At 40.0% G+C, this 24,060-nt stretch overlaps 2 protein-coding genes across 5 annotated transcripts in view; one reads left to right on the forward strand and one right to left on the reverse strand.

Annotated features, from left to right (window-relative positions):
- Positions 1 to 8,555: 8,555 nt before the first annotated feature.
- Positions 8,556 to 16,234, reverse strand: commd6 (COMM domain containing 6). 2 transcript variants are annotated; one of them, XM_068034323.1, is made up of 7 exons: positions 16,130 to 16,234; positions 15,765 to 15,823; positions 15,003 to 15,068; positions 14,792 to 14,868; positions 11,727 to 11,895; positions 11,029 to 11,181; positions 8,556 to 9,146 (listed from the first exon to the last, which is right to left on the reverse strand). In XM_068034323.1, the coding sequence occupies exons 1-7, from the start codon at positions 16,167 to 16,169 to the stop codon at positions 9,096 to 9,098; spliced, it is 615 nt and encodes a 204-aa protein (XP_067890424.1). In that variant the 5' UTR covers positions 16,170 to 16,234; the 3' UTR covers positions 8,556 to 9,095. The 2 variants fall into 2 exon arrangements, with proteins under 2 accessions (XP_067890424.1, XP_067890426.1); XM_068034325.1 differs by lacking the exon at positions 16,130 to 16,234 and adding an exon at positions 15,955 to 16,103.
- Positions 16,235 to 16,316: 82 nt separating this feature from the next.
- Positions 16,317 to 24,060, forward strand: part of uchl3 (ubiquitin carboxyl-terminal esterase L3 (ubiquitin thiolesterase)) — a 74,042-nt gene continuing 66,298 nt past the window's right edge. Inside the window, exons 1-2 of one of the 3 annotated variants that reach the window (XM_068034320.1) lie at positions 16,317 to 16,708; positions 16,830 to 16,841. In XM_068034320.1, the coding sequence (XP_067890421.1) occupies positions 16,667 to 16,708; positions 16,830 to 16,841 (54 nt within the window). In that variant the 5' untranslated portion in view covers positions 16,317 to 16,666. Of the gene's footprint in view, positions 16,709 to 16,829; positions 16,842 to 16,901; positions 16,927 to 24,060 lie in introns of those variants that run through there. The other 2 variants (XM_068034321.1, XM_068034322.1) reach the window with 2 other exon arrangements.

Below are 24,060 nucleotides of genomic sequence, written 5' to 3' on the forward strand. Positions count from 1 at the left end.
GGGTGTTTATGACATTAATCAGGTGAATTAGGTGTTTCACCCTTCCAATTTCCTTCCTTGTATTAATTGCCTGGCATATGCAGAGTGCTCTTATTATTGGCACAGTTCAAATTGAGGGCTCATCATAAGGGGATTTGAGAGCATGAATCCATATCCTGCTGCAGCACCCTGGAGCATTAACAGTGCTATATCTGTTGTTGATAGCAACATAGATTCTGAAGTAGAAGATTCTATCTGAACAAGCTGCGATCCCATTGTTTTCAATTGTAGAAAAAAAACACAGCGCTGGCCACAGTTACACTGGTGCCAGCTGTGGCTCAGTGAATAGCATTCTCACCTCCAAGTCAGAAGGTAGAGTGGGGGAAGGAAGTACTAAGTGAGGTACCCCAAAGATCAGTGTTGGGACCACTGCTGTTTTAATTGATATCAAAGACTTGGCTAGTGGAATTGGTGCTTACTAATTACAAAATGAGTTGGACAAACAAAGAGAGACAGAATAATCGTAGATTAAATATTGTGCAAACATGTGTAAAGTACTGAACAGTGGACAGAATAAATGGGCAACATACAATCTATAAATAGTGTTGAAACAGCAGAGGACAAAGTTGGAGACAACCTGGAAGTCTGAGTAGACTTGATGCTTAACTTATCCAACTAATAAAGGGCAGAAATCAACAAAGCCTGTAGAGCATGGAACTATAAACCAGAAGCAGTCGAATACAATTCAGAGGCGGTCATAATCAAACCATACTTTGGAATAATGCATCCACTTCTGGTTACACAAACACAAGTGAAACAATCAAGCATTAGAAGCATTGCAAAGAAGAGCCATGAGGTTGATCCCTACAGTTGGAGGTCTAAGTTATTAGAAAACTTGGGGATTTCAGCTTTAAAAGGATTTGTCAGAGAGGTGGCCTTATATATAAGACAGTCATAGAATCATAGAATGGTTACAGCACAGAGGGAGGCCATTTGGCCAGTCATGTTCATGCTGGCTCTCTGCAAGAGCAACTCACCTAGTCTCACTTCCCGGCCTTTTCCTCGTAGCTCTGCAAATATTCTCTCTTCAGATAATTATTCAATTCTCTTTTGAACGCTCCAACTGAATCTGCCACCACCACACACTCAGGTAGTGCATTCCAGATATTAACCATTCGCCGCATAAAAAAAAGCTTTTTATTCAATGTCATTTTTGCTTCTTTTGCCAATCACCTTAAATCGGTATCCTCTGGTTCTGGATCCTTCGGCCAATGGGAACAGTTTGTTCTACTCTAGCCAGACCCTCATGATTTGAGTCAATGGTATGTAAAAGGTAAAATTACATTAAATTGCATGAGCAGGAAACTGAAAAGGCCACAGGTTCAATATAGCAAAAAGCATATTTAGGAAAATCTTCCACACAAAAGATCAATGGACACCGTGCCCAAATTGGGTGTCACATTTCCGACAACACTTGACTACAATTCAAAAGTACTTCACTGGCTGTAAAGCATTTTGGGACATCCTGGTTGTGAAAGGCGCTAAATAAATGCAAGCTTTTTCTTTAACAGCACAAGTCAATTAAATGGATAATAAAATACAGTATATTCCAAACTCAGTGCACCTTCATCCAGAATCATAGGTGGTGAACGTGGCAGTGGTTGTTCTAAATCTTTCATAATTTCATAATCAAATTACTAAAATTAAATACAAATGTTATATTTTTAAAGCAATCAGAGATTCTGAAATGCCTAGGCAAGTGGTAATAGATATGGTCATCCTCAACAGCAGCTTGCTTTCACCTTTCATAGTAGCAGTGACTCATGTGCAACAAATGCGCTATTCTTCATTTCACTTCGCTTACTAAAATTCTGGGGGGGTGGTGGTGGTGGGCACTTGTTGGATTGTGCATGTTCTTTTCATTGGTTCTATATAGGTTACTGAATCACAATATAGAACAGATTAGTGACTGCAGTGCTCGAACCATTGGTTCTTTTAGCACTATGCTGCTAGTGATTATCATCCTTTTGGTTGCCTCCAGCCTAGTCAATACTGGGCAGCCAAAGCTTACATGCAAACTCGAGGGGAGAACTTCCCAAGGATGGCGCTAACACAATCCTTCACCTAATCAGATATTATTTTTCAGAATTCATCATTTGTTTTATGACTTGGATTAAAAAGTTTTGTCTGCATTTTCTACTTTCCTACTCTTTCTAGTCAGGCATAGCATAAATGTAGGACTTGCCCAGATTTAAACATTATTTTGGTTGCACTGGCACCTGTACCAATTTTAGATGATGGTGCGTTAGCAATCAGAAGTGATGCTTAGCTCGTGAGAATAAGTTCAAATTGTTGAGCATCTTGGTCATTCACTGTGGTTAGCATAACTCAATGCACTGCTCAGATTTAATCTGTAGGCTACTACATATTCACACAGCACTGCCACAATCCAACCATTCAAAATAAAGTACACTCTGTTGGCCTCATGAGGAGATAAAACCGAGTTTAAAATCTCTAAAGACATTAAGACAAATCAGGCAAATATGCCCCGATGTTTAACGGTTGGCTGGCTACAGTTGAAATGTGAGCTTCATTTTCACAACAGTTTGTAACACTATACAAATACCTTGGTGGTTCACTCTGCATCTAGTTAAATGAGAAAAGGAAACCATTTATTTCCTCCACTAATATTAGGTCACTGTACTTGGTAATGTTCATTTTTGGATGCAAGACACCATCATATTCATCACAGCAACGAAACCTCTACATTTACAGATTCAAATTGGTAAAAATAAGTACGGGTTACAATATTGAGGGACAATATCGAACGTACTACTTTTGAACTGGTTTACTTGCTTCATTTATATTAAGTAAACTAAATTGATTCAGGTATTTTCCCTTCACTTCTATAAAAGCAGCCGCGTTTTTCATTGGAGATGCAGAATAACAAGTAATTAAACTTGTACTCTGGCCAGTTCAAGTGGTATCCAATTATTGTAGCCAATAAACCCACTCACTTTTTTTTTTACTTTTAAAAAAAATTCTTGTTACTTTTTCAATTGGGAATTAATGAGAAAGGGAAAAGCTTTTTTTCTCTCATTACTGTGAATTAAAATGTATTACAGGCAGCAAGTTGGTGGATATTCATACTGTACACTAGTGTATGAGTGTGGATTGGCTCTGCAACTATAATGGCAACCTTTAAACCACATCAAGTGTGTGGGGACAGAAAGAAACGGAGTCAAATCACCCCAAGCTGTTCTTTAAATGGTTCCCAGAGCAGAACTGACACGGAACTGAAACATGACTTTGCCATTGTGATCGCCATCCTGTGTTCTGAGGCAGGAACTGCGAGTTAAAATACAAATAATTTGAAAGGATCTTTTTAAAAAAAATACTCATTTAAACCTAGCTTAATAGCAGCTCCAGGCAGGAATTTTTAAGGTTATACACATTTGAAAAAAAATGTTAACCTTCAGTGGGACATTGTGAATTTTTGTAATGGTTTAATCTGTCACAAGTGAGAGAAATAAAAGCAATAAATTTGATCAATTTTGTTTCAAAATAAAATGCACTGGAACATTGGTACCTTTCAACTTACACACACCAATTAATGTTCTATCATTATGTTTCAAAATTAGCAACATGAACTATACCACTTGGATTAAGCTAGCGCTGTACTATTAACTCAAATTGTTGCATTTTGAAATGCATTTCAAGTACTTAAATGTATATTATATATATGAAAAAAAATGCAGACCCAAGGTGGGAAGAAATGATGACATTTGATGGTCTGCATGTATGCACACACAAGTATCTACAATCATTGTCTCTCAGATTGCTCATCTGCTTTATAAGTGGGAAAGTAGATTGATTTTACATCTCTGCCAACAAGATATATTTGTTTATAAGGCAAAATAGTGCAGATGCTGGAAATGTGAAAAGTCAACAGAAAATGCTGGAACCACTCAGGTCAACTGTAAAGAAACAGAAAAAAAACTCTCCACAGATGCTGCCCAACCTGGAGTATTTCTCAAGCTATATAATTTTTTTTGGAACAGAATGGGTCTGAGGCAACTTCAGATTCACTTTCCCTCAAACATCCAATTTTGTTATCTACTGCACCCAGATTTCAGAATTTATCATTGCTAGGCCTGGACTATAACTACAAGGCGACCAAACCTGATTCACTGACCACTAACAACTGGTGAAACACAATTTAGGCTAGGAGATTCAAGTGAGTCGAGTAATCCTGGGATTTAGATGACTGCCGCGTAGCATGACTTAAGTCACTTCTCATTTTGAATCTGTAGGTCTTTTTAAAAAATCATTTATGGGATGGGAGTGTCACTGGCAAGGCCAGCATTTATTGCCCATCCCTAATTGCGCTCAAGAAGGTGGTGGCGAGCCACCTTCTTGAACCGCTGCAGTCCATCTGGTGTACGTACACTCATAGTGCTGTTAGGGAGGGAGTTCCAGGATTTTGACCCAGCAATAGGGAAGGAACTGTGATATTGTTCCAAGTCAGGATGGTCTGTGACTTGGAGGGATATTAGCAAGAGGTGGTGTTCCATGTGCCTGCTGCCCTTGCCCTTCTAGCTGGTCGGAGGCTGTGGGTTTTGAAGGTGCTGTTGAAGGTTACATGGATGTGGTGTAGAGGTGCGAGAACATTAATGCTGAATTCTGAAGAGATGTTACCACCCTTGTGCAAGCCTCCCTCCTCAACTGGATTGGAGACAGATTTGTATGAGCATTAAAATACAACTCAGGTATATGGCTAAGTGTGAAAGTAAGCCCGGAAAGAAGACTGCCTATAAGATACATAGCACAAAACGTACTAGGTTAGTTATAAACACAAACACAAAACAATGCAATAATCTCCTCAAACAAAACACAAGAAATCCTCCCAAGTAATTGCAATGTAGGATTCAAAGCAAAATGGTGCACATGTAGACTCAAAGTGCAATGGATGATGCAGGTACAGCAAAAAGAAATATACAATCTCCAAAGACAGGCAATAGATTTGAAACAAACTTTGTCACCAGATGGATACTGGCTCAGCAGACACATCAACTGGTTGCCAAGTATAAGGAAGTAGTAATACTGACAGTAGCACCTCATTTGACAACATAGCTAGAGGAAGACAAAGCCCTGGGTGCTCCACATAACCACATACAGACATAAAGTAGAACTAGAATTACATAATAGCCTGTAAATTGTAAATATAATATTCAGCAATGGATAGAAAGAGGCACAGGCCAGGGATGGAGGTTATAGATCAGGCAAATCCGGTCCTTCTACGATCAAGAAAGGATAAACAAGTTGGAGAAACTGGTGACTTTGCAACAATGCTATTAAGGAGCAGGATTAATATGGGCCAAAACAATAACCAAGGCAGTCCAAAAGAGGGAGTTGGTGTACAACTTATGATCAAAGCTAAGCAGATAGTTTTATTTTCAACTACATTTTATATATTAGAAGTCTAAATCCCCCTGATCTCATCATCACAGGTACACCAGCATTTACTTCATCTGCAGTAGTTTCCAAAAACTGAATGTAAGACAGAAAAAATATTTGATTTTTCCATCCAGCGCATGAGCAAAGCAGCCTTTCTGAATTGTGTTTGATTAAACAGGACATCCATAGTCAGCAAAGCCTTTCATGCTCGTCATTCGAATCCACTTGCTTCAACCTGCCATGAACATCAACGAGCGTTAAACTGCAGCATTGATTGTTTCCTACAATAGCAGATATTTCCCCACTGCAACTTACAGCAGCATATCCAGGGAAACACAGAATGTGGCAACAGTATCCTGAGATCGGAAACCACATTCAAGTCACGTGTAATTGGCTCGCTTTTGTTATCAGAACATCTACTTCGATTTGCTTTAGCTGACTACTGGATGGCATGACTCAAGTCACTGCTCAGTTTGAATTTGTAAGTTACACATGGACGTGGCGGAGAGGTGAGAAAACTAGCGTTCAATTGTGACCGATGCTTCCTCCAGTGTGCAGGCAACCCTCAACAATAGGACTGGAGACTGATCTGTATGAATACTGAAATACAACTCAGTACATGGCTGTAGGTGTGAAATTAAATCGGAAAAGAAAACTGCCTATAAGACCCATTTCTTTTTCTAAGGTTGAAGTCTCACTCGATCAAAAAAATTATCTCCCCAAGCCCCAACGCCCCCACCTTTTCTAAACACCTAGCTAGGTGCAAACTGTCACAATAAACCCTACACATTGTTTTGACCACGGCGGGAGCAACGCACTGTCAATTCAGTCCCATCACTCCGCAGGTCGCAGCATATTATTAAGCTTTCACACCCAATTGGAAAACAGCCAAATTAAACGCACTAGTAACCCCAGAATGAGACAGATCAAACAAGGTATCTTTAGACAGCAAATTAACTATTTATTTTAAAAAACCTAAATACTAAACACTATCAAGATAAACCTATGTCTAAAGAACTTATAACTTCAAATTTGAATCTAACATCCGCCCCCCCAAATCACACACATACACTCAAAAAACAGTAATTAACTGGTTTTTATATGTGGAATTTTTAAAATTAGCTGTCTCTTAAGAATAAATAAAATAATAAAGTCTTTGCAGGTTACGGTCCTGATAAATGAGGAATTCTAATGTGAAAATAAGTCAAAGGCCACTTGACGTCTTCACGTGGATCTGATGAAAATAATCCTTCAGTAGATAAGCATTCAACTCTTCGGCTGCAGCAGGTAGTAAACAGTTCTTTCAGTGATGAGCATGGCAATGCAAAGGGTTTCTTGAAAAAGGCGGCTTTTCTTCTTTACTCAGGGAATTAACTTGGTTTGTAGCTCCTTGTAGAATTTCTGCTGAGAGAGAATAAAACAGCTCCTTTTCTTCAGTTGGCCTCGCTGGAAAGTCTCCCAGAATTAACTGGTTTCAGATGGTTTCAGCCAGTTTTACACACAGCCAAGTGGAAAATTACCATGTGACCTCTCTCTCCTGCTGTTGCTCAGGGGTAACAAAAATGCAACTGCTGCATACTGTGCCTCAGGAATTCCAGAATCTTCTCTCCCTTAAAGGTGCACTATTTTTAAGAATCTTAAAGGTACACACACTGTTTTCAATCCGAGGAGAAAAATAATTACAGATCCGTGACAACATATGTACACATGTATACGAGCCATCGATTTAGTCCTTGCAACCCTTGTGTTAATTTTGTCATGTAATAGACATTAGTACGAGGAACGGGAGCTCTGCATCACCAACTCAAAATAAGTTCATGAGGGAAGAAATGAGTAGGACGATCTGCTGACAGTTAGTTGAAGTAGGATTGGAGGAGGCTCATGTGGAGCATAAGCACTAGCATAGAGCTGTTGGGCTGAATGGCCTGTTTGTGTGTTGTGAATACCTTGTAACGTGTTCCTGCAGATCCCTCACAGCGGTGAGGAGGAGGAGGAATATAGTGCTGAGGAGAAGGAGAATCTGAGGCCTTCCTTCCCCTTTATCTCAGACGAGGAGGAGGGGAATAACTAGTCTGGGTCTTAATATCTCCTATGTGGATCGATGTCTAATTTTGTCTCATTATTTGTCTGTGATGTACCTTGGGTCATTTTATAACATTAAATGTGCGATATAAATGCGTTGTTGTTGTCATTTGACTGTGTGTATAAAGGCAACGTAGCACTTCATTAAACCTATTCACACACATTTTACAGGGGGGGGTGATGGGGGCGCAGTGGTGTTGACAGTGAACTTTGTCAGCGTTCAGTCATTACCCTTCTGAAACTAACCCCAGCTTCAGGATGTCGGGCATGTGCAGATTAACCCAGAAATCCTGAAGTTATGGTCTGTCACTCAGTGCTCGGACACAGGCTGTGCTGAGGACACACCCGACCCCACCAACCACCCCTCCCCCCACACCAAGATCTAACAATCAATCAGTGAGAACTTCAACTTTCCAGCTTCTACATCACCATTTGAAACCTGTGTCAGCCATGGCTCAGTAGGTATCATTCGCCTCCGAGTCAGAAATGGGTTCAACTCCCACTACAAAACTGGAGCACAACAATCTAGGCTTACACTCCTGGTGCAGTACTGAGGGTGTGCTACACTGTCAGAGGGGCTGTCTTTCAGAAGAGACGTTAAACCGCAGCTCTGTCTGCTCTCCCTGGTGGGCGTAAAAGATCCCATGACACTATTTCTAAGAGGAGCAGGGGTGTTATCCCTGGTGGCCTGGCCAATATTTACCCCTCAATCAACATCAACAAAGACATTATCTGGTCATTATCACATTGACGTTTGTGGGAGCTTGCTGTGCGCAAATTAGTTGCCACATTCAACAGAATCTGCACTTCAAAAGTACTCATTGACTCTAAAGTGCTTTGGGAGGTCTTGAAAGGCGCTATAGAAATGCAAGCCTTTCTTTAACAATCTAAAAATACCTCACAGTATGACACTTATGAAACATGGTCTGATTAACTGCAGAGAAAAAGCTCCTCCTTTCTGTCAACTTACTTAATTTCAACATATGATATTGCCATTTCAATCATCCTTGTGACTGATCCCTGAATAGAGCTGACAATTTAGTGCAAATTAATGAAGGTTTTTATTGTGTGGACTACTGTCCATCCAGACTCATTTCACGAGACAGCTGATGCACTGAGACGTTCATCCAAGGCAAGACAGATTCAAATTCATATTGAAGGTAAAACAAGGCTATGAAGCCACTGCCTCTCCTGTAACATTTCTACAAATAGACTTGCTTTATTCACTTTTAATGAGCTGCTCTAATATAGTTTTGCAGCATTGCTTTTAAATAAACTTCGCTTTCGCCACCCCCATGTCATCCAGATTGCATACGAGGGCGCCACTGAAATTTTTCAGACAATACATGGTAATGTTTCCTGCTCCTCCCCAGAGCACCTTCAATGAAAGTAGCACATTTATTAATATCCAACAATTGGAAAATCATAGGTGGTGAAGGGAATATGTAATGCAAATGTGTATAATCAAAACGGAGTGCAGTCATTTTCTTTTCTCCTGTGGAACTACCTCCTCCTTCTCTTCTGTGTAATGGAAGCAGAACCAGGGCTTGGAGGGGGTTTCAGGTCAGAAACAAGCTTCATACCATTTCAAGGACAGCAGCCACTTCCCGGAACTGCTTGGAAAAATTCTGTTAAGATACAGAGATATAATTATTTGGTAGGACAGTTCTATACAGGCTCAGGTAAAGTTTCTAGGCCAACAAGCTCAGTTTGTCTGGCTCCAATTGAGACGTTGCTGGGAGTCAATTTGTTTGAGCATTTGGTCATTCAGGGAGAGATATCCGCTACTTTTAATATTGACAAACTTGTACATAGAATTTACAGCACAAACAGCTCAATTGGCCCAATGTTATTGTCCACACAAGTCTCCTCCCACCCTACTTCAGCTAACCATATAATCTATTCCTTTCTCCCTCACCTTATCTAGCATCCCTTTAAACTTTCCTCCAACAACTTTCATGCTGCCTCACTTCTTCAACTCTACTAGACCTTGGAAAAACCTTGACTTTGGGTCAAATTTCCCACAGTTCACTCTCTTCATTCGCTCAGTTTACTCCTTTATGTTTCAGTGGCATGGTCGTTATATTACTAGACTAGTAATCCAGAGGCCGAGATGAATAATGTGCTAGACACAAGTTGAAACCCCAACGCAGAAGTTTGTGAGCAAAATTCAGTTAATTAAATAAATATGGAATAAAAAGCTGGTGTCAATAATGGTGACCATGAAACTATTGGATTATAGTAAAATTTACCCGATTCATTTAATGTCCTTTAGGGAAGGAAATCTGCCATTCTTACCCGGTCTGACCTACATGTTTTTCCAGGCCCACATCAATGTGGTTGACTCTTAACTGCCCTGAGAAATGACCTAAGCAAGTTACTAAGGCAGCTCACCACCACCTTCTCAAGTGCAATTAGGGACAGGCAACACATGCTGGCCAATGCAGCGATGCCCTGATTCTGTGAATGAATAAATTAAAATGGCGGAACATTAAGGAACAAAATGTGTAAGACTTCTGCCTCCTTCAAAACTTCAACTTCTAGCATGACTGAACTCCTGTTTTCTGCTAACCAGAAGAGTAAAGACATGCAGGGGACTCAATGAGTGCACCTTTTATCTTCTACCCTATTTTATTAAAGTTTACAACAACAACAACAACTTGTATTTATACAGGGTCTTTAACACAATTAAACATCCCAGGGTACTCCACAGGGGCATTATAAAGTAAATTTGACATCGAACCACTTAAGGCGATATTAGGTCAAATGGCCAATAGCTTGGTCAAAGAGGAAGGTTTTAAGGAGTGTCTCAAAGGCGGAAAGAGAGGTAGAGAGTGTTAGGGAAGGAATTCCAAAACTTAGGGCCTCGGAATTTGAAGGCACAGCCGCCAATGGTGAAGCAATTAAATTTGGGGATGCTCAAAAGTCCAGAATTAGAGGGGCGCAGATCTCTTGGAGGGGTGTGGGCTGGAAGGGATCACAGAGATAGGGAGGGGAGAAGCCATGGAGGGATCTGAAAACAAGGGTGAGAATTTTAAAATCAAGTCGGTGCTTAACTGGGAGGCAATGGAGGTTAGTGAGCACAGGGGTGATGGGTGAATAGGGCTTTGTGCGAGTAAGGACACGGGTATCAGTGTTTTAGATGACTTCAAGTTTACAGAGGGTAGAATGTGAGACACCAGCCAGGAGTGCATGGCAATAGTCCAGTCTAGGAGGTAGCAAAGGCATGGATGAGAGTTTCAGCAGCTGAGACAGGGGTGATGTTAGAGGTGGAAATAGGTGGCCTTAGTGATGGCACAGTTATGTGGTCGGAAACTCATCTTGGGGTCAACTATGATATCCAGGTTACAAACAGATTTACAAGAGACTATTTCTTTGCCAGCAAAACGGAATCTACTTTTGCAACATTTTACCAGCATCAGGCTTGACCTCCTTTTCAAAAGGAAAAACAAAAGATCTTTGTGCAATTTGCCCCTTTTTAAAAAGATGAATGAAAGTTGGGCTACTGACCTGAAACTGCGGGACGGTCATTTCGAATGATCTGCTGATTATTTCTCCTGAGGGGTCAGCTACTTTCAGCATCATGGTTACATAGGGGTGGTTTAGAGATCTGCAGCTGTCAGAACTGACTGCCATTCCCAGCTTCCACTGCAAGTCCACAAGCTTGGAGGAAACAAAAAAATAAGCATTACATTTTTACAAATAGTCTTTTGCAAGCACCATGGAGTCTTAAATGTATTGAACATCTTGATAAAATGCAATTTAGACTTGGTCTCCTTGTAATAAATGTGACTAATTCATGGACGAAATTTTGCTTAGTTGAACCGCCTGCTCTGAGTCTCCTGCTAATACAGCGATACAGTATTTAAAACTAGCCAGACTCAGGAGTAACTATAACAGACAATGTTGGAAATACGCAGATTAGTCAGCATCTGTGGAGAGAGATGGCCTTTCATCAGAAATTGAAGAATTTAGAGATTTAATAGCAATTTTGATGTCCCCCAAAATAACAATGACATGCCTTGCCTTCTACTTCTGGGTCGAACATAGTGGCATCTGCTGCAAACTTCATGAAATGCAAAAACAAAGTATGGTGCAATACACATTTGTAGAAACATCTGTGGCTCAGGCCAAATATGACAAGACAACAGATGCAGATTTATACACATTCAAGCTTTAAAAAGCCTGCACGTACTGGGCCCTCTCACCTGTCCGACTGTCAACATGTGCTTGGCATCTTCTGGTGTCACAATTAGTTTGCCCTGTTCATTCCACACGTGACGAATAACTTGAAGTGCTTGCTTGGACCACTTACTGCTGCTATCTGCTAGCTTCACAATGAGGTCTTCAGCTGTCATATTACCCTGTGCAGCTGACCTGCCAAGAAAAAGAAGGAAAATTGACAGGTGTTGCCTGTGTTCCCTCTGAGCTCATTAGGCATTGTAAAAATTTAAAGACTGGGGTTGGAAAAGGCTATGGCCACTGACTTAAGGATGTTCATACTGTACTCGATAATTTACAAAATACGTTAAAAGGTGAACAGCACTTTTCCCTAGTTTTATATGATGGGCATTAATAAAACACAAAAGGAACTTCCAGAGAAACATCTTTACCCAGACAGGGGTTAGAATGTGGAGCTTGCTACCACAGGCAGTAGTTGAGCTGAATAGCATTGATGCATTCAGGGGAAGCTGGATAAGCACATGAGAAAGGAATAGAGTATATGCTGATGGGGTTAGATGAAGAGGGGGCAAGAGGAGACTTGTGTCAATTATAAACACAGGCATGGTCCTGATGGGCCGACTGGACTCTTTCTGTGCTGTAAATACTTTATGATACTTTTTAAGAAAGAGGTATCAAAGCAGTCTATAAAGTCACATATTACCATGATAAAACACAATCACTTTTCATAGATTATTCCTACATAAAGAATCACCTCCTCACAGCTGGTCCCTACCTCTTGCTGTTGCCCATCATTGGTGGGAATTCCCACCCACAGTATTCCACAGAAGTAAGCAGGACCTGGAACTGGCATCAGAGCTGGTGGGGGGGACGGGAAAGGAGGGAGAACAATATGCAGTTTCACTAAAGCAGGAGGCACCTAGAATTGCAGTAAGGCAGGTGAAAGGAGCCAGAGGTGATGTTACATGCAAGCAGAGTGGACTGAAACAGGTTGTGGGCTACAGACTGAGCTACCATTGCAGCTATTTCCTACCCAGCTAACTGGACAGATGCTGTAGCTCAAGTCAACGGTTAAAATGGAGACCCGCTTGTCTACATAGCTCAGCTGTGCACTTCAAACTTCCCAATAAGCTAGCAATTTTATCAAGTTCTTTACACCAAATCTGTTCAAAGGAACGAGAAACCTGGGGCTCGATCTTGCTGGAGCAGGGCAGCATGCTCTATTAGTTAGACTTGTTTGTGCGCGCTTTGAAAGTTTTTGGCCACAAAGTTGCTGAAAGTGCGAGGCGAAAATGGCGCAGCGAGGGCAACAGGGCACCTTGGCATACAAAGGGACAAATCAACAGCTTTAAAATGAGGGAATGCAGTGGGAGTGGTGCTGCTCCATTCCAACTGTACCCTGCTCCTTTCCTGCCGAATGGGGAAGAGTTAAAAGTCCCCTCAATGTTTTATACATTAATTATACTATATGTCAAGTTCGACCTATAAATGCATGCTCATTCAACAGATACTCTGCAACAACTGTGTCCAGGCTGTCACACAACAGTAACTCATCACTTCTGTGGCATTGCACTTAAAAGAAGTCAACATGTCTGATAAAATGCCTTTAAAATAAACACAGGCATGGTCCTGTTGGGCTGACTGGCCTCTTTCTGGGCCCCTTTATATGGCCCCAATTAATTGCATTACTTTATTTGTCTCCACCCAACGTTTACAAACCACCAAATACACATTATTGTTTTCATAATATTAAATTTCATGTTTGAAATTTTAAAGCAAATAATTGATCATTTTTACTTTCACATCTCCAAAACCAAAAATTAAAAACCCATCTGGTTCAGTAATGTCTTTTAAAGAAGGAAATCTGCCATCCTTATCCGGTCTGGCCTATATGTGCAACTCCAGACCCACAGCAATGTGGTTGACTATTAACTGCCCTCTGAAATGGCCTAGCAAGCTCCTCAGTTGCATTCAAGAAAGTGGCTCACTACACCTTCTCAAGGACGATTAGGGATGGGCAACAAATGCTGGCCTTGCCCGTGTCGCCCACATCCCATGAGTGAATATTTAAAATAAAAATCAGTACTGTGTGACAATATTAGAAAATTGCATGGATGTTCAAAACAGCACTCACTTCTGATCCACATACATTACTGCCTGGGCAATACTAAATGTTGAGCAGGACATTTTGACTTGATTGGATTCAGGTGGCAAAAGCAAAGTAAAAATCAATTGTAAAGGCATACCACTTCTAAAAAATAAATCGACACATTTTCAAGGGCAATTGGGGATGGGCAATAAATGCTGGCCTTGCCAGCGATGCCCACACCCCATGAATGAATAAAATAAAAGCTGCAGTATTGCATGTTCAAAAAGGCAAAACTGGGAGGTCTTGAAAAGAAACACTGCAGCTTAGATTGGTCAGAAAAAATGTTTTGTTTTCTGCTACTTCGAGGGAGGCAAATACTTTAGTTTGCTTGATCGGAATTTAAAAGTGGTGGCAGAACAGAATCAAATAGACAAACCTCGCTTTGATCTGGAAACTGTGGTGTGTTACAGCTGATCTTGAGTCAGAGAGGCAGCTTTCAATTACACTCAACGCAAAATGAGCTAGAATTTTATTTTTCAAATATTGAAACAGCTGTTTCAGTTGTTAACCTTTTTTTCCCCCAAGAATTACAATAACAACTTCTCATTCAACCCAGTGGAATAAGATAAAAGCAAAATACTGCGGATGCTGGAAATCTGAAATAAAAACAAGAAATGCTGGAATCACTCAGCAGGTCTGGCAGCATCTGTGGAAAGAGAAGCAGAGTTAACGTTTCGGGTCAGTGACCCTTCTTCGGAACTGGTCCGAAGAAGGGTCACTGACCCGAAACGTTAACTCTGCTTCTTTTTCCACAGATGCTGCCAGACCTGCTGAGTGATTCCAGCGGAATAAGATGTTCTGTTAATTATTTTGAAAAGATGTCATTAGACGATAAAATTTATAATCTGAATATTCAAGTGTGAAAGATAAATTTCAAAATTCACATCATATAAAAACACACAAAGGATATCGAAACTGCAGACAGATTGCAATGCTCACTACCTGAAAAACAAGGAGATAACATGGACCAGTTTCTTAGTAGCTTCTAAATCCAGTTCAACGCCAGCAGTTTGAAGTCTCTGTTACACAAGGTACAAAACAAAGCAATAAAGATATTTGAACAGGAGCAAAAATCCAGCATCAATGTAAAACAAAGCAATTAAAAGGCTCTAAACTGACATTGAAATTAAATTTCATAAATTCAACAACTTACTTCAGCCAATTCAAGTGCATTCACACCAGGGGTTTTGCATTGTAGGTGTAACATGATCTGCTGGCACTATTGTGAATTTAACAAACATACAGACATAAGAAAAAACCCACAAATACATAAACTTACACAGACAAATGTAAAATTATTTGTTGTTATCCACGCTGTACTGAATATCATCAACTGATCAATAGATTCAAAAGTTAAACCTGCCCTTATAATTAGTTTTGTTTAAAAAGGTGATTATAGCTATTCTTCCCTTCTAAAATTTAAATCTAATGTGTTTTCTCTTTCATTTAAATTTCTTCAATGACTCCAATTGTTTTTTTTAAAACTGTTTAGTTGCTAGATTTGCAACCTCTTCCTAAAAATGTTTCCAACAAAAATGGGTGAAAATAAGTTGAAGAATGCCACTGTTTTGGAATTAACATTTTTCTCACCTTTGGCACATGGTACAGAAACTTAATTCAACACTTTATTTACATACATGTGCATGCTTCCATTGAAAGTAATTTCATTTTCATAGTGCATTTTAAACTATCATTCAGTAGTGAAACTTTGAACAAGCTTGGATACCAGGAATACATTCTGAAAGTCACTGCACAGCTTTTGTTGCTACAGGTAGATTAAACTAGCTATCAACGTCAGTATTCTCTACCTACAAAGTAAAAATGTTATTACCAAACATTCCACCATCACAGTAAACCTCTTAACACTGCCTTCATGACATCGAATTGTCATTTTAGCCCCCAAATTCATACTCACCACCTCTGCAAACAAATCTTGGGGCAATTTGCTAATGCTTTCAACAGTGTTGTCAAAACCTGTAATTAAAATGATAAACTTTTTGAGCATTGCACTCCTACAAAACGTGACCGGCATTAATAGCTGTCAATTCATTGTCTGATATGAAGCCCTATTAGATTATACCTGACGTGCAAAAGCAAAAACGTACAGTCAACAAATATAAATGGACTTCCTTTCTCCAGTTAACACTCGCTTTGAACAGCTACAACCAGGCTACAAATCGACATGATCACGAGAATCAAATCAAGACGCATCCTCTGCACCACATACATCGCTATGCGGCGTTTGAACTGGGGGTCTGCATGCCCACAATGAACACTCACCAGCCCAGCCTGCAGCTTGCTGTACCTGGGAACCTGCCATGTCCAACAGCAGCACTTCCGCCCCGCTCTACTGAAGTCACGCCCCCGCAATGTCTCCGCGTTCCAAGTGAAAGTCACAACGTTCCATTGGACAACGTGGGATCCCCGGGCTGGCGGCATCTAGTGATTGGCTGCTCTCCTTTCAACCCTGCCCTCTGACCGCACGTACCATCATCATTTTCAAGGGAATTGAACATTTTATAAGAAGCCCTGGATTTCCCTTAATGAGAGAAAAAAATGCCATTTGATTATTTTTTCCCTTTCGATGCATTGTTGCTGGATTCTTGTATGCATTGCTTAAATAGTGCACTGAGTTTAATTTCCGGCTAAATGTTTGTTTTCCCCCCCACTTCCTTCCAAGTTGCAAGGATCGTCTTCGAAAAAGGTCGATTTTTTTTTCTCTGAACGGAAGCGTGGTTTGGGGGAAGAGGAGAAGCAGGCAGAGCAGAGCAGAGCAGAGCAGAGCAGAGCAAAGGCCTTATTAAACTGTATTAAATCATGGACTGTCAGCGCTGGTTACCACTGGAAGCCAATCCTGATGTATGCATTTTGTCTAAAAGCTGGGCAGTCGAAATTTGCAATGTTTTAAATAAACGTTATAGATGGCATATGCTAGTTCTCCTTCATGGTAATTAATCTATTCTTTCTTTGATTTTTCTAGGTCATGAATCAGGTGAGTTACTGGGACTGCAAAGGCTGGTAGTGATGCTGTTCGTCTCCTAGTCATCAGTTGTGGAGGACTTCCACTGGAAGCTTTTGTAAATTAGTTTTTTTTCCTTCAGTGCATAATGGTGGGATGGTTATTGTTGGTTTCAACAACTAGCAAAATGGGCGTCAGCTATTTTTTTATAAAATGCTTTTTGATAAGTTTACGCTGCAGAGATTTCCACATAGCTCTGAATTTGAGTGGGACTTCCTTCTCGACAGCTGGCATTTTTATCATAGGAAGACTTAAACCATTGGGGACAATGCTGATACCTTTCTTTCACTTCTGGCCTGCTGAAGTAGCAATGTTGCTTAGAAAGGAGTAATGTTACAATGTTTTCCAACTCCGCAAATCTGTGCCATCATTCTATGGAATGGAATGTTTACTCTTCAGTTAAGCCCCTTATAATATTTGGTCAGACATCAGATTGTAGGGTACTGTTCTAATGGAAAATTTAACAAATCTTCATGGAAAAAGAGCTGTATGTCATTTCTGTTATGTGTACTATTCTAATATCATGTTCCATGGTGACTGATAACGCAATTGAGAAGGTTTCACGACTTTCATGAAGATGTGTTTTAAAATGCACACATTCTAAATGATACAATGATTTCCTTGCATTAACATTGACCATTACCTTGGGAGATAGGTAGCAATAACCAACGGCAGCTCCAAGTGTTGCTCTTATGTATGTAATGTACCAGCATTGTCATTCGTGGATATTCACAACAGTAATGGTATATTGTTGTTTTGACCTAAAGGGCTATTTTGTGTCCTTGTCGTTAAGAAAGCAACAAAAGGATAATTCATCCTTGCCATTCACACGAAGGGTATCGGTGAATCTGCTGATTTTTTTTTTTCTTTAAGCCTCTCTAGTATCTACTTGCCTTCCCCAATACCAAATAGGGATGTTAACAGATGTCCTATAGCTGCTATCTTCTCATTTTAGGGGTTTTCTATTTCTATTTGTGTTGTGGGGGTATCTGAGAATTGTAAAGTCCCTTTTAAAAAAAAAGGTTAAGTTTTAATTTTGGCTAATCAGATGCAGGATAAATATCACCTAAAGTAGATTAAAATTTACGAATACAAAATCAGTTTTTGGGAGGTCAGGGATTAAATTCTTTTTTTTTTCTTGCATTCTCTGCAAATAATACTGAGGAGGTCAGTCAGACCTTCTGCAATTTGACTATTGTGCATATCTGCACGAAACACTTTGACAGTTAGAGATTTTCTCTGCAATACAACTTGAAATGATTGGAGCTTTTTGTAGACATTGTTTTGAGATTTATTTTCTTTTGCCAATTTTCTTCTCTCCTAATGGTATTGACTCCTTCCTGAGTTGTGATGCGTCAGTCAGCTCAGGTACCACATTCACATGATCAATAGTTGGATGTGAGTCTTGACAGTAATTGTTGGCAGACTATTTGCCGGGGAGGTGGCAGAAGTACAGCTTGTCTCCTGATCTCCACACACGTACTTCTACCAGGTGTTCGTGGATAATGATCAGGAGTGGAAATTTTATGGTCCCTCACCCAGAGATTTTGAAACCAATTGATCTGATCCTGTTACCTCCATTTGGTGAGATCAGCTAACCCCAGTGCAGGCCATAGTTCAAATCTGGGACTGTGTGGCTTAACTATTCACTGGATAAGTTTGCTGAGCAATAGAAGGAAGCCACAAGAAGTTTCTGAGCAAATTTGTCTTGCATATCTTTGGTGAAAGCCAGTTTTAATCTCCCATCACATTTTGTGGTTTCATTGTTTCTGTGCTGCAAGAAAAATTTATTTTTAAACATTTTTTAATTCTCTCAAAATTAATAACTTGACGAATGCTATGCACGTTTAACACCTGATAATTACTCATCCCACAATGAGAATAACAACAGGCATTAACTACATTGAGTAAACTGGCAATCGACTCTTGGCAAAACTCTTGTCATGGAGTTTGAGGAGAGGGGAATCAAAATGAAATTGAGCTGCCCCTTGCACTATAGAAAATAATGCAAAAGAGAATTATTTTTAAATTTCATCTTGTTGTAATGACGAGCTTTTCTTCAGGCTTTATGGTGGTGTCTGAGCTCTGTTCTCCAATTAATTAATATTTTGAATGTATTTTATTTTTCTACCTTCCCAGAAAACTGCCTGCAGACCTCCCCTCACTTCCAAGTTATCCTAGCCATGCCTCTCACCCTCTCCACCTTATTTGCCATTGGTATCCTAACCATCTGTATCCTCTAATGTTGAGCTTGTTCCGATTTTCTGCGATGAGCTACTTCAGTAATCTGCCATGACAACCTGGCACTAAGTATTTTGCCAATTCAAAACATCTTTTATGAATGTTTTGGTATTCCAGTACAGACCTATTTTTTTCACATTCACCCGATATGTTTAGTTTTATATTTTATTACACTAAATCTACTGTGGTAATTGCACACGGGGAGTCCAGACGAAATATAGTCTTCAGGTGGGAATAATTCGACCAAGGCATGCAGCTATAATTAACTCCACATTTTAAAGTTATCCTATCTGTCCTTATTTTTATATTTAAATTCCTGTGTCCATGTTTACATAGGCAGTTTCCATTCTAAATATGTTACAATGTAATTACACCCTCCTGCCAGTGATGGCAGTGCAGTCAGTCAGACTTCTTCCAGTCATGTTCGGTATATCTCAATGGTCCATGCTTGGATCCTTCCTATTCCTTATTGATATGGGCCCCATGCCAATATCACAGACTTGGGGTTCAGCTTCTGTACAAATATGCTGAAGAAATTGCTTTGTTACACAGTCTTAATTTTGTCATCATGGAATCCAGCTGTCTACCTGATATTGAAATCCTGAATGAGACAATATCTTGAGATGAATATTGGCAAGATCGAAAAGCATTCGCTCTTCAGCTGCTGTCTGTGTGAACCTGATGTTGTGCAGTCTTGGTGTTCTCCTTGACCAGGAATGAGCTTCAAGCACTACATTCAACTTATAATCAAGATAGCTTACTTCCAATTGTGTAACGTCATTTGCTTTCCACCACTGAAATCCTCATGCATCCTTTGCCACTTCAAGGCTTGAATGCTTTCTTTGCTTGTCTCTCTAGTTCTACCCAGCACAAACTATACTTCGTTTGGACCTCTGCAGGCCATATCCTACCTTGCAAAAACTGCACACCCACCCATCACACCTGGCCTTGATGACTCTATCAACTGCCTATCCTAAAACACCTGGATATCTGTAACTCATCTTCAAGTCCTTCCATTGTTTTGCCTCATCTTCTTTCCTAAATCCTAGTGTTCTGCCTTTGCTCTTTAGACCCTGATTCATTGTGTGTAGTCTCTACCACTGCCTGGCCCACTCCCTCCTAATGGCGGCTGAGCCTTCACGCACCATACCATTGCATTCTTTAACTCTTTCCACCTTTCAAAAGCTTCGAAATTTCACAGACACATCTCCAAGCCACCTGAAGGCAAACTGAGCATTATTTGAGTGAGACAAGATTAGATATAAAGTGTTACCCGCTTCATTATACAGACAGCAACTGAACCTACAGAGCAACCGTTATATTATTTCACTCAGTCTCTCTTTGGTGCTCAAACATTGCGAGGAAAGTAATAAACCATGCAATCACTCCCTTACAGAGGCTAAATTAATTCTTTTTGGTGTGTTGCCCTTCTTTCTAGCCAACTTCTAATTGCAATGACTGAGGGACTGTGTTTTTAGCTTTTTGCTCTGGACCAAAAATCCGACCAAATCTTGGAGCATGGACGTTCCCCTTTTTGCTGGTTCTGACCCCAGAAATCAGTGGTGTGATGTCCCTCTCACTTTTTCCTCAGAGATTCGCCAGAAGGCCTTTCAATCAAACTGACTACCCCTCTTCCAAGAGTATATTCTCAGGAGACACTTCATGCTGTGCTTGCATGACTAGAATCGTCCTCGTGGCAATGGGTGTAAATGTTTGTTGGCTATCTGAGATTGGTTGTGTTGATTTTGTCAGTACAATTCCCCGTGATATTGTCATAACCAGAGCAAAAGATTGTGGAATTTTAAGTGCAAATTGCATTCAGTACTGTTCAAGTTGCTGCATTTTATTTTTTGTACTAGTTTTTAAAACATTGCGCAAGATGCAGGCCCCGTCCACACCTCCAGGTAAATTAATCACCATTGGTGATTCGTTAGTATTCCTTTGCAGAGGCTCTAAAGATTAAGTGGGATTTCATGGGTGCAAGGGCAGTAATAAATTTTCAAAGGATTTGAATGTTTTTTTTTAATTTATTAAGGAGCCCAATCTAACTAGAAAATAGTTTTGTGTATTTGTCATTTTCAATAATTTAAAAAAGCCTTACTGACAGGTGTCAGATTGACACTGCAATTTAAAATGCTTTTTTATGATAAACACATTTTTAGCTGTTTAATCAAACTTTACCAAGTTACCACTCTTAATTATATAAAGAATTTATTTTTAAAGCAAAATTGCCCGATTCTGCTGGCTGGTGACAGATTTTGCGTTCTGCGTTCTGCAATATGCAAATGAGTTTGTGGAAACTCTGGTTGGGGGAACAGTTTTCAAGATGGGTGCAATTTCTGCTGCCATCACCAATTGTTCCCAAAGTGGAAACTCTACCCAAAGTGATTAGCAACACGGTAGAGATCTCTCTCGTGCCTGGCCCGCTAAAATCTGAAGCTCCCTTCTGTCTCAGTGCCGTAGCCTGCTGTTTTTTTCAACTGTTCTTTTAAAAGCACAGTTCTTAAACCGTAACTCTATCCCGAATCCTTTCCGTGAAGGAAAACAAATACAACAAAAAAATCCCAATACTTGAAAATCATACTAAGAGCACAATGTTTTCCCAGCTAATTGCAGTAAGGAATGGGAATTATAATTTGTAAACTATTCTCCTGAGTCCCAGGCCTTCCGCATGGACTGTAAAATCAGCACATTCCTGTAAATGTAGCACATTTGGTCAAGGGATGTTTATGTTCTGTATATGGTGAACCATTGCCTTAGATGTTTTTTGCTCAGCAAATTCCTGACTCATGATGTGGTCTACAAAAACAAATACAAGAAGGTTTATTCATCTATATGTTAACAGTGAATCCCATTGTATTTAAAATACTATTGAGTTACAGTTTGCTTTTTAGCTGTGGTTCTTGGGCAGCGCAGTGGTTAGCACCACAGCCTCACAGCTCCAGCGACCCGGGTTCAATTCTGGGTACTGCCTGTGTGGAGTTTGCAAGTTCTCCCTGTGTCTGCGTGGGTTTTCTCCGGGTGCTCCGGTTTCCTCCCACATGCCAAAGACTTGCAGGTTGATAGGTAAATTGGCCCTTATAAATTGCCCCTAGTATAGGTAGGTGGTAGGGAAATATAGGGACAGGTGGGGATGTGGTAGGAATATGGAATTAATGTAGGATTAGTATAAATGGGTGGTTGATGGTCGGCACAGACTCGGTGGGCCGAAGGGCCTGTTTCAGTGCTGTATCTCTAAATCTAAAAATCAAATCAAAGTGAGATACTGATGAGAATCACATTTACATTTTTAGAACCCATCTATATACTTAAAATATCTGATTCATTTCATCTCATTTTTATTTTTTATGCATTGAAAAAAATATTTATTTAACTTGAGTGCTATAAATCTCACTGGGGACCGTTCTGGTCTGGTCTGAGTTAAAATCAGTTGACTTCAACACAGAGCTTTCCACTAATTGTTTCATTAAACCTCAGTGTTGAATTTTTATTCAGAAGAAATAATTTGAAAAAAGACATACATTTAGATAAGTTGACAGTTTATTGGGACTTGTGATATGGTTGTGGATGGGGACTGCTCTTTGTGGGGGGAGCACAGAGGCTGATAGTTAAGTCGGGTCCTTCCTAAATAAGTTGTGATCTTGTAGGATTGGTTCGTTGCTTTTTGAAACATTATCTCCTTTCTACATTGAGCTCTTGCCTTTTTGTGATCGTCTGAGTTTAGAGAAGAGGAGGAGTGGAGACAGTTGACTAGTTTTTTGACTAACCCCCACTTGTTATCTGTTAAGAGTTTGGAGAGCTTAGAATGAATTCTGGGTTTTTAAAATAATTGCATTCGTATGAAAACCTCATCAAATTGGTTGAGACTAGGCTCAAAGCAACTGTATATTCCTTTTTAAACCTTGCCTTCCATTTCTGGATGTTCATGGCACTGATAGAGTGCCAGGAAATCCTCAACCCTATCATTAATTGTCCACCAGAGATTAGGATCTCAACAATTTTCAAAAAAATCAACAAGGGGGGAATAAATACATAATTTTTAAAGGGATACCAATGATTTTATTACAAATTTAAAAATTGTGAAATGGAAGTCTTGACAGTAATGCCATTAGCAGCACAAATGTTTTATTGTTTACAAATAGAATGGAACAGCTCTCCTGTCACACTAGGTGGCGATCTTAATCTATGGTAGCACAATGGCTTCGCAGGCTGGGTAGGTGGAGTACAGTCACGTCCACTTGGAATAACTGCAAAAGGAGATTTTAGCCATGGGCACAAGAACAAATGAGAAAATTTTTCTAAGAATAAGGCAGAGTTGCTTAAAGAAGTATTCCTTATCCTTAAACATCAATCTCAAAAGATAGTACCAGGAGTACTTCCTTTTAAACAATTTTGTCTAAGGCTTAAAAATGAGGGGATGCTGGAAACCAAAGATAGGTAATGATTTGTTGTAGTAACTTAGCCTCAGAAATTAGGCTAAAAGTGGCAGGAGACTGATGGTGACATTTTAGAAAGGAAATGTCATTAATAGTGTTGCTGTCCTTTTCAGGTAAATGTCTAAGAATAATCAGGTGTCAGCCATGACTCAATTGGTAGCACTCTTGCCACTGAGTCCCAGTAGAGACTTGAGCACAAAATCTAGGCTGACGCTCAGATGCAGTACTGAGGGAGTGCTACACTGTCAGAGCTGCCCTTCGGACGAGACGTTAAACCAAGGCCCTCCCTTCACCCCCGTCTGTCCTCGTTTTGAAGAAGAGCACTGGTATTTTCCCCTGTGCCCAGCCAATATTGATCCCTCTATCAACATTACAAAAACAGATGATTTGGTCGTTATCCCATTGAGATTTGTGGCATCTTGCTGTGTGCAAATTGGTTGCCATGTTTCCAATGTTACAACAGTAACTACATTTTAAAAGTACTTCAGTAGCTGTAAAGCACTTTGGCACGTCCT

This window comes from Heterodontus francisci, chromosome 6, assembly GCF_036365525.1.
Source record: "Heterodontus francisci isolate sHetFra1 chromosome 6, sHetFra1.hap1, whole genome shotgun sequence".
Classification (NCBI taxonomy): Eukaryota; Metazoa; Chordata; class Chondrichthyes; order Heterodontiformes; family Heterodontidae; genus Heterodontus; species Heterodontus francisci.

Bases quoted from the DNA above. Each gene is read 5' to 3' on its own strand.
- commd6 (XM_068034323.1), bottom strand. From the start codon at position 16,169: ATGGCAGGTTCCCAGGTACAGCAAGCTGCAGGCTGGGCTG. The intron at 15,824-16,129 runs GTGAGTGTTCAT...TTTTAATTACAG, and splicing joins GCAAGCTGCAGGCTGGGCTG to GTTTTGACAACACTGTTGAA. The intron at 15,069-15,764 runs GTGAGTATGAAT...AATTCACAATAG, and splicing joins AAGATTTGTTTGCAGAGGTG to TGCCAGCAGATCATGTTACA.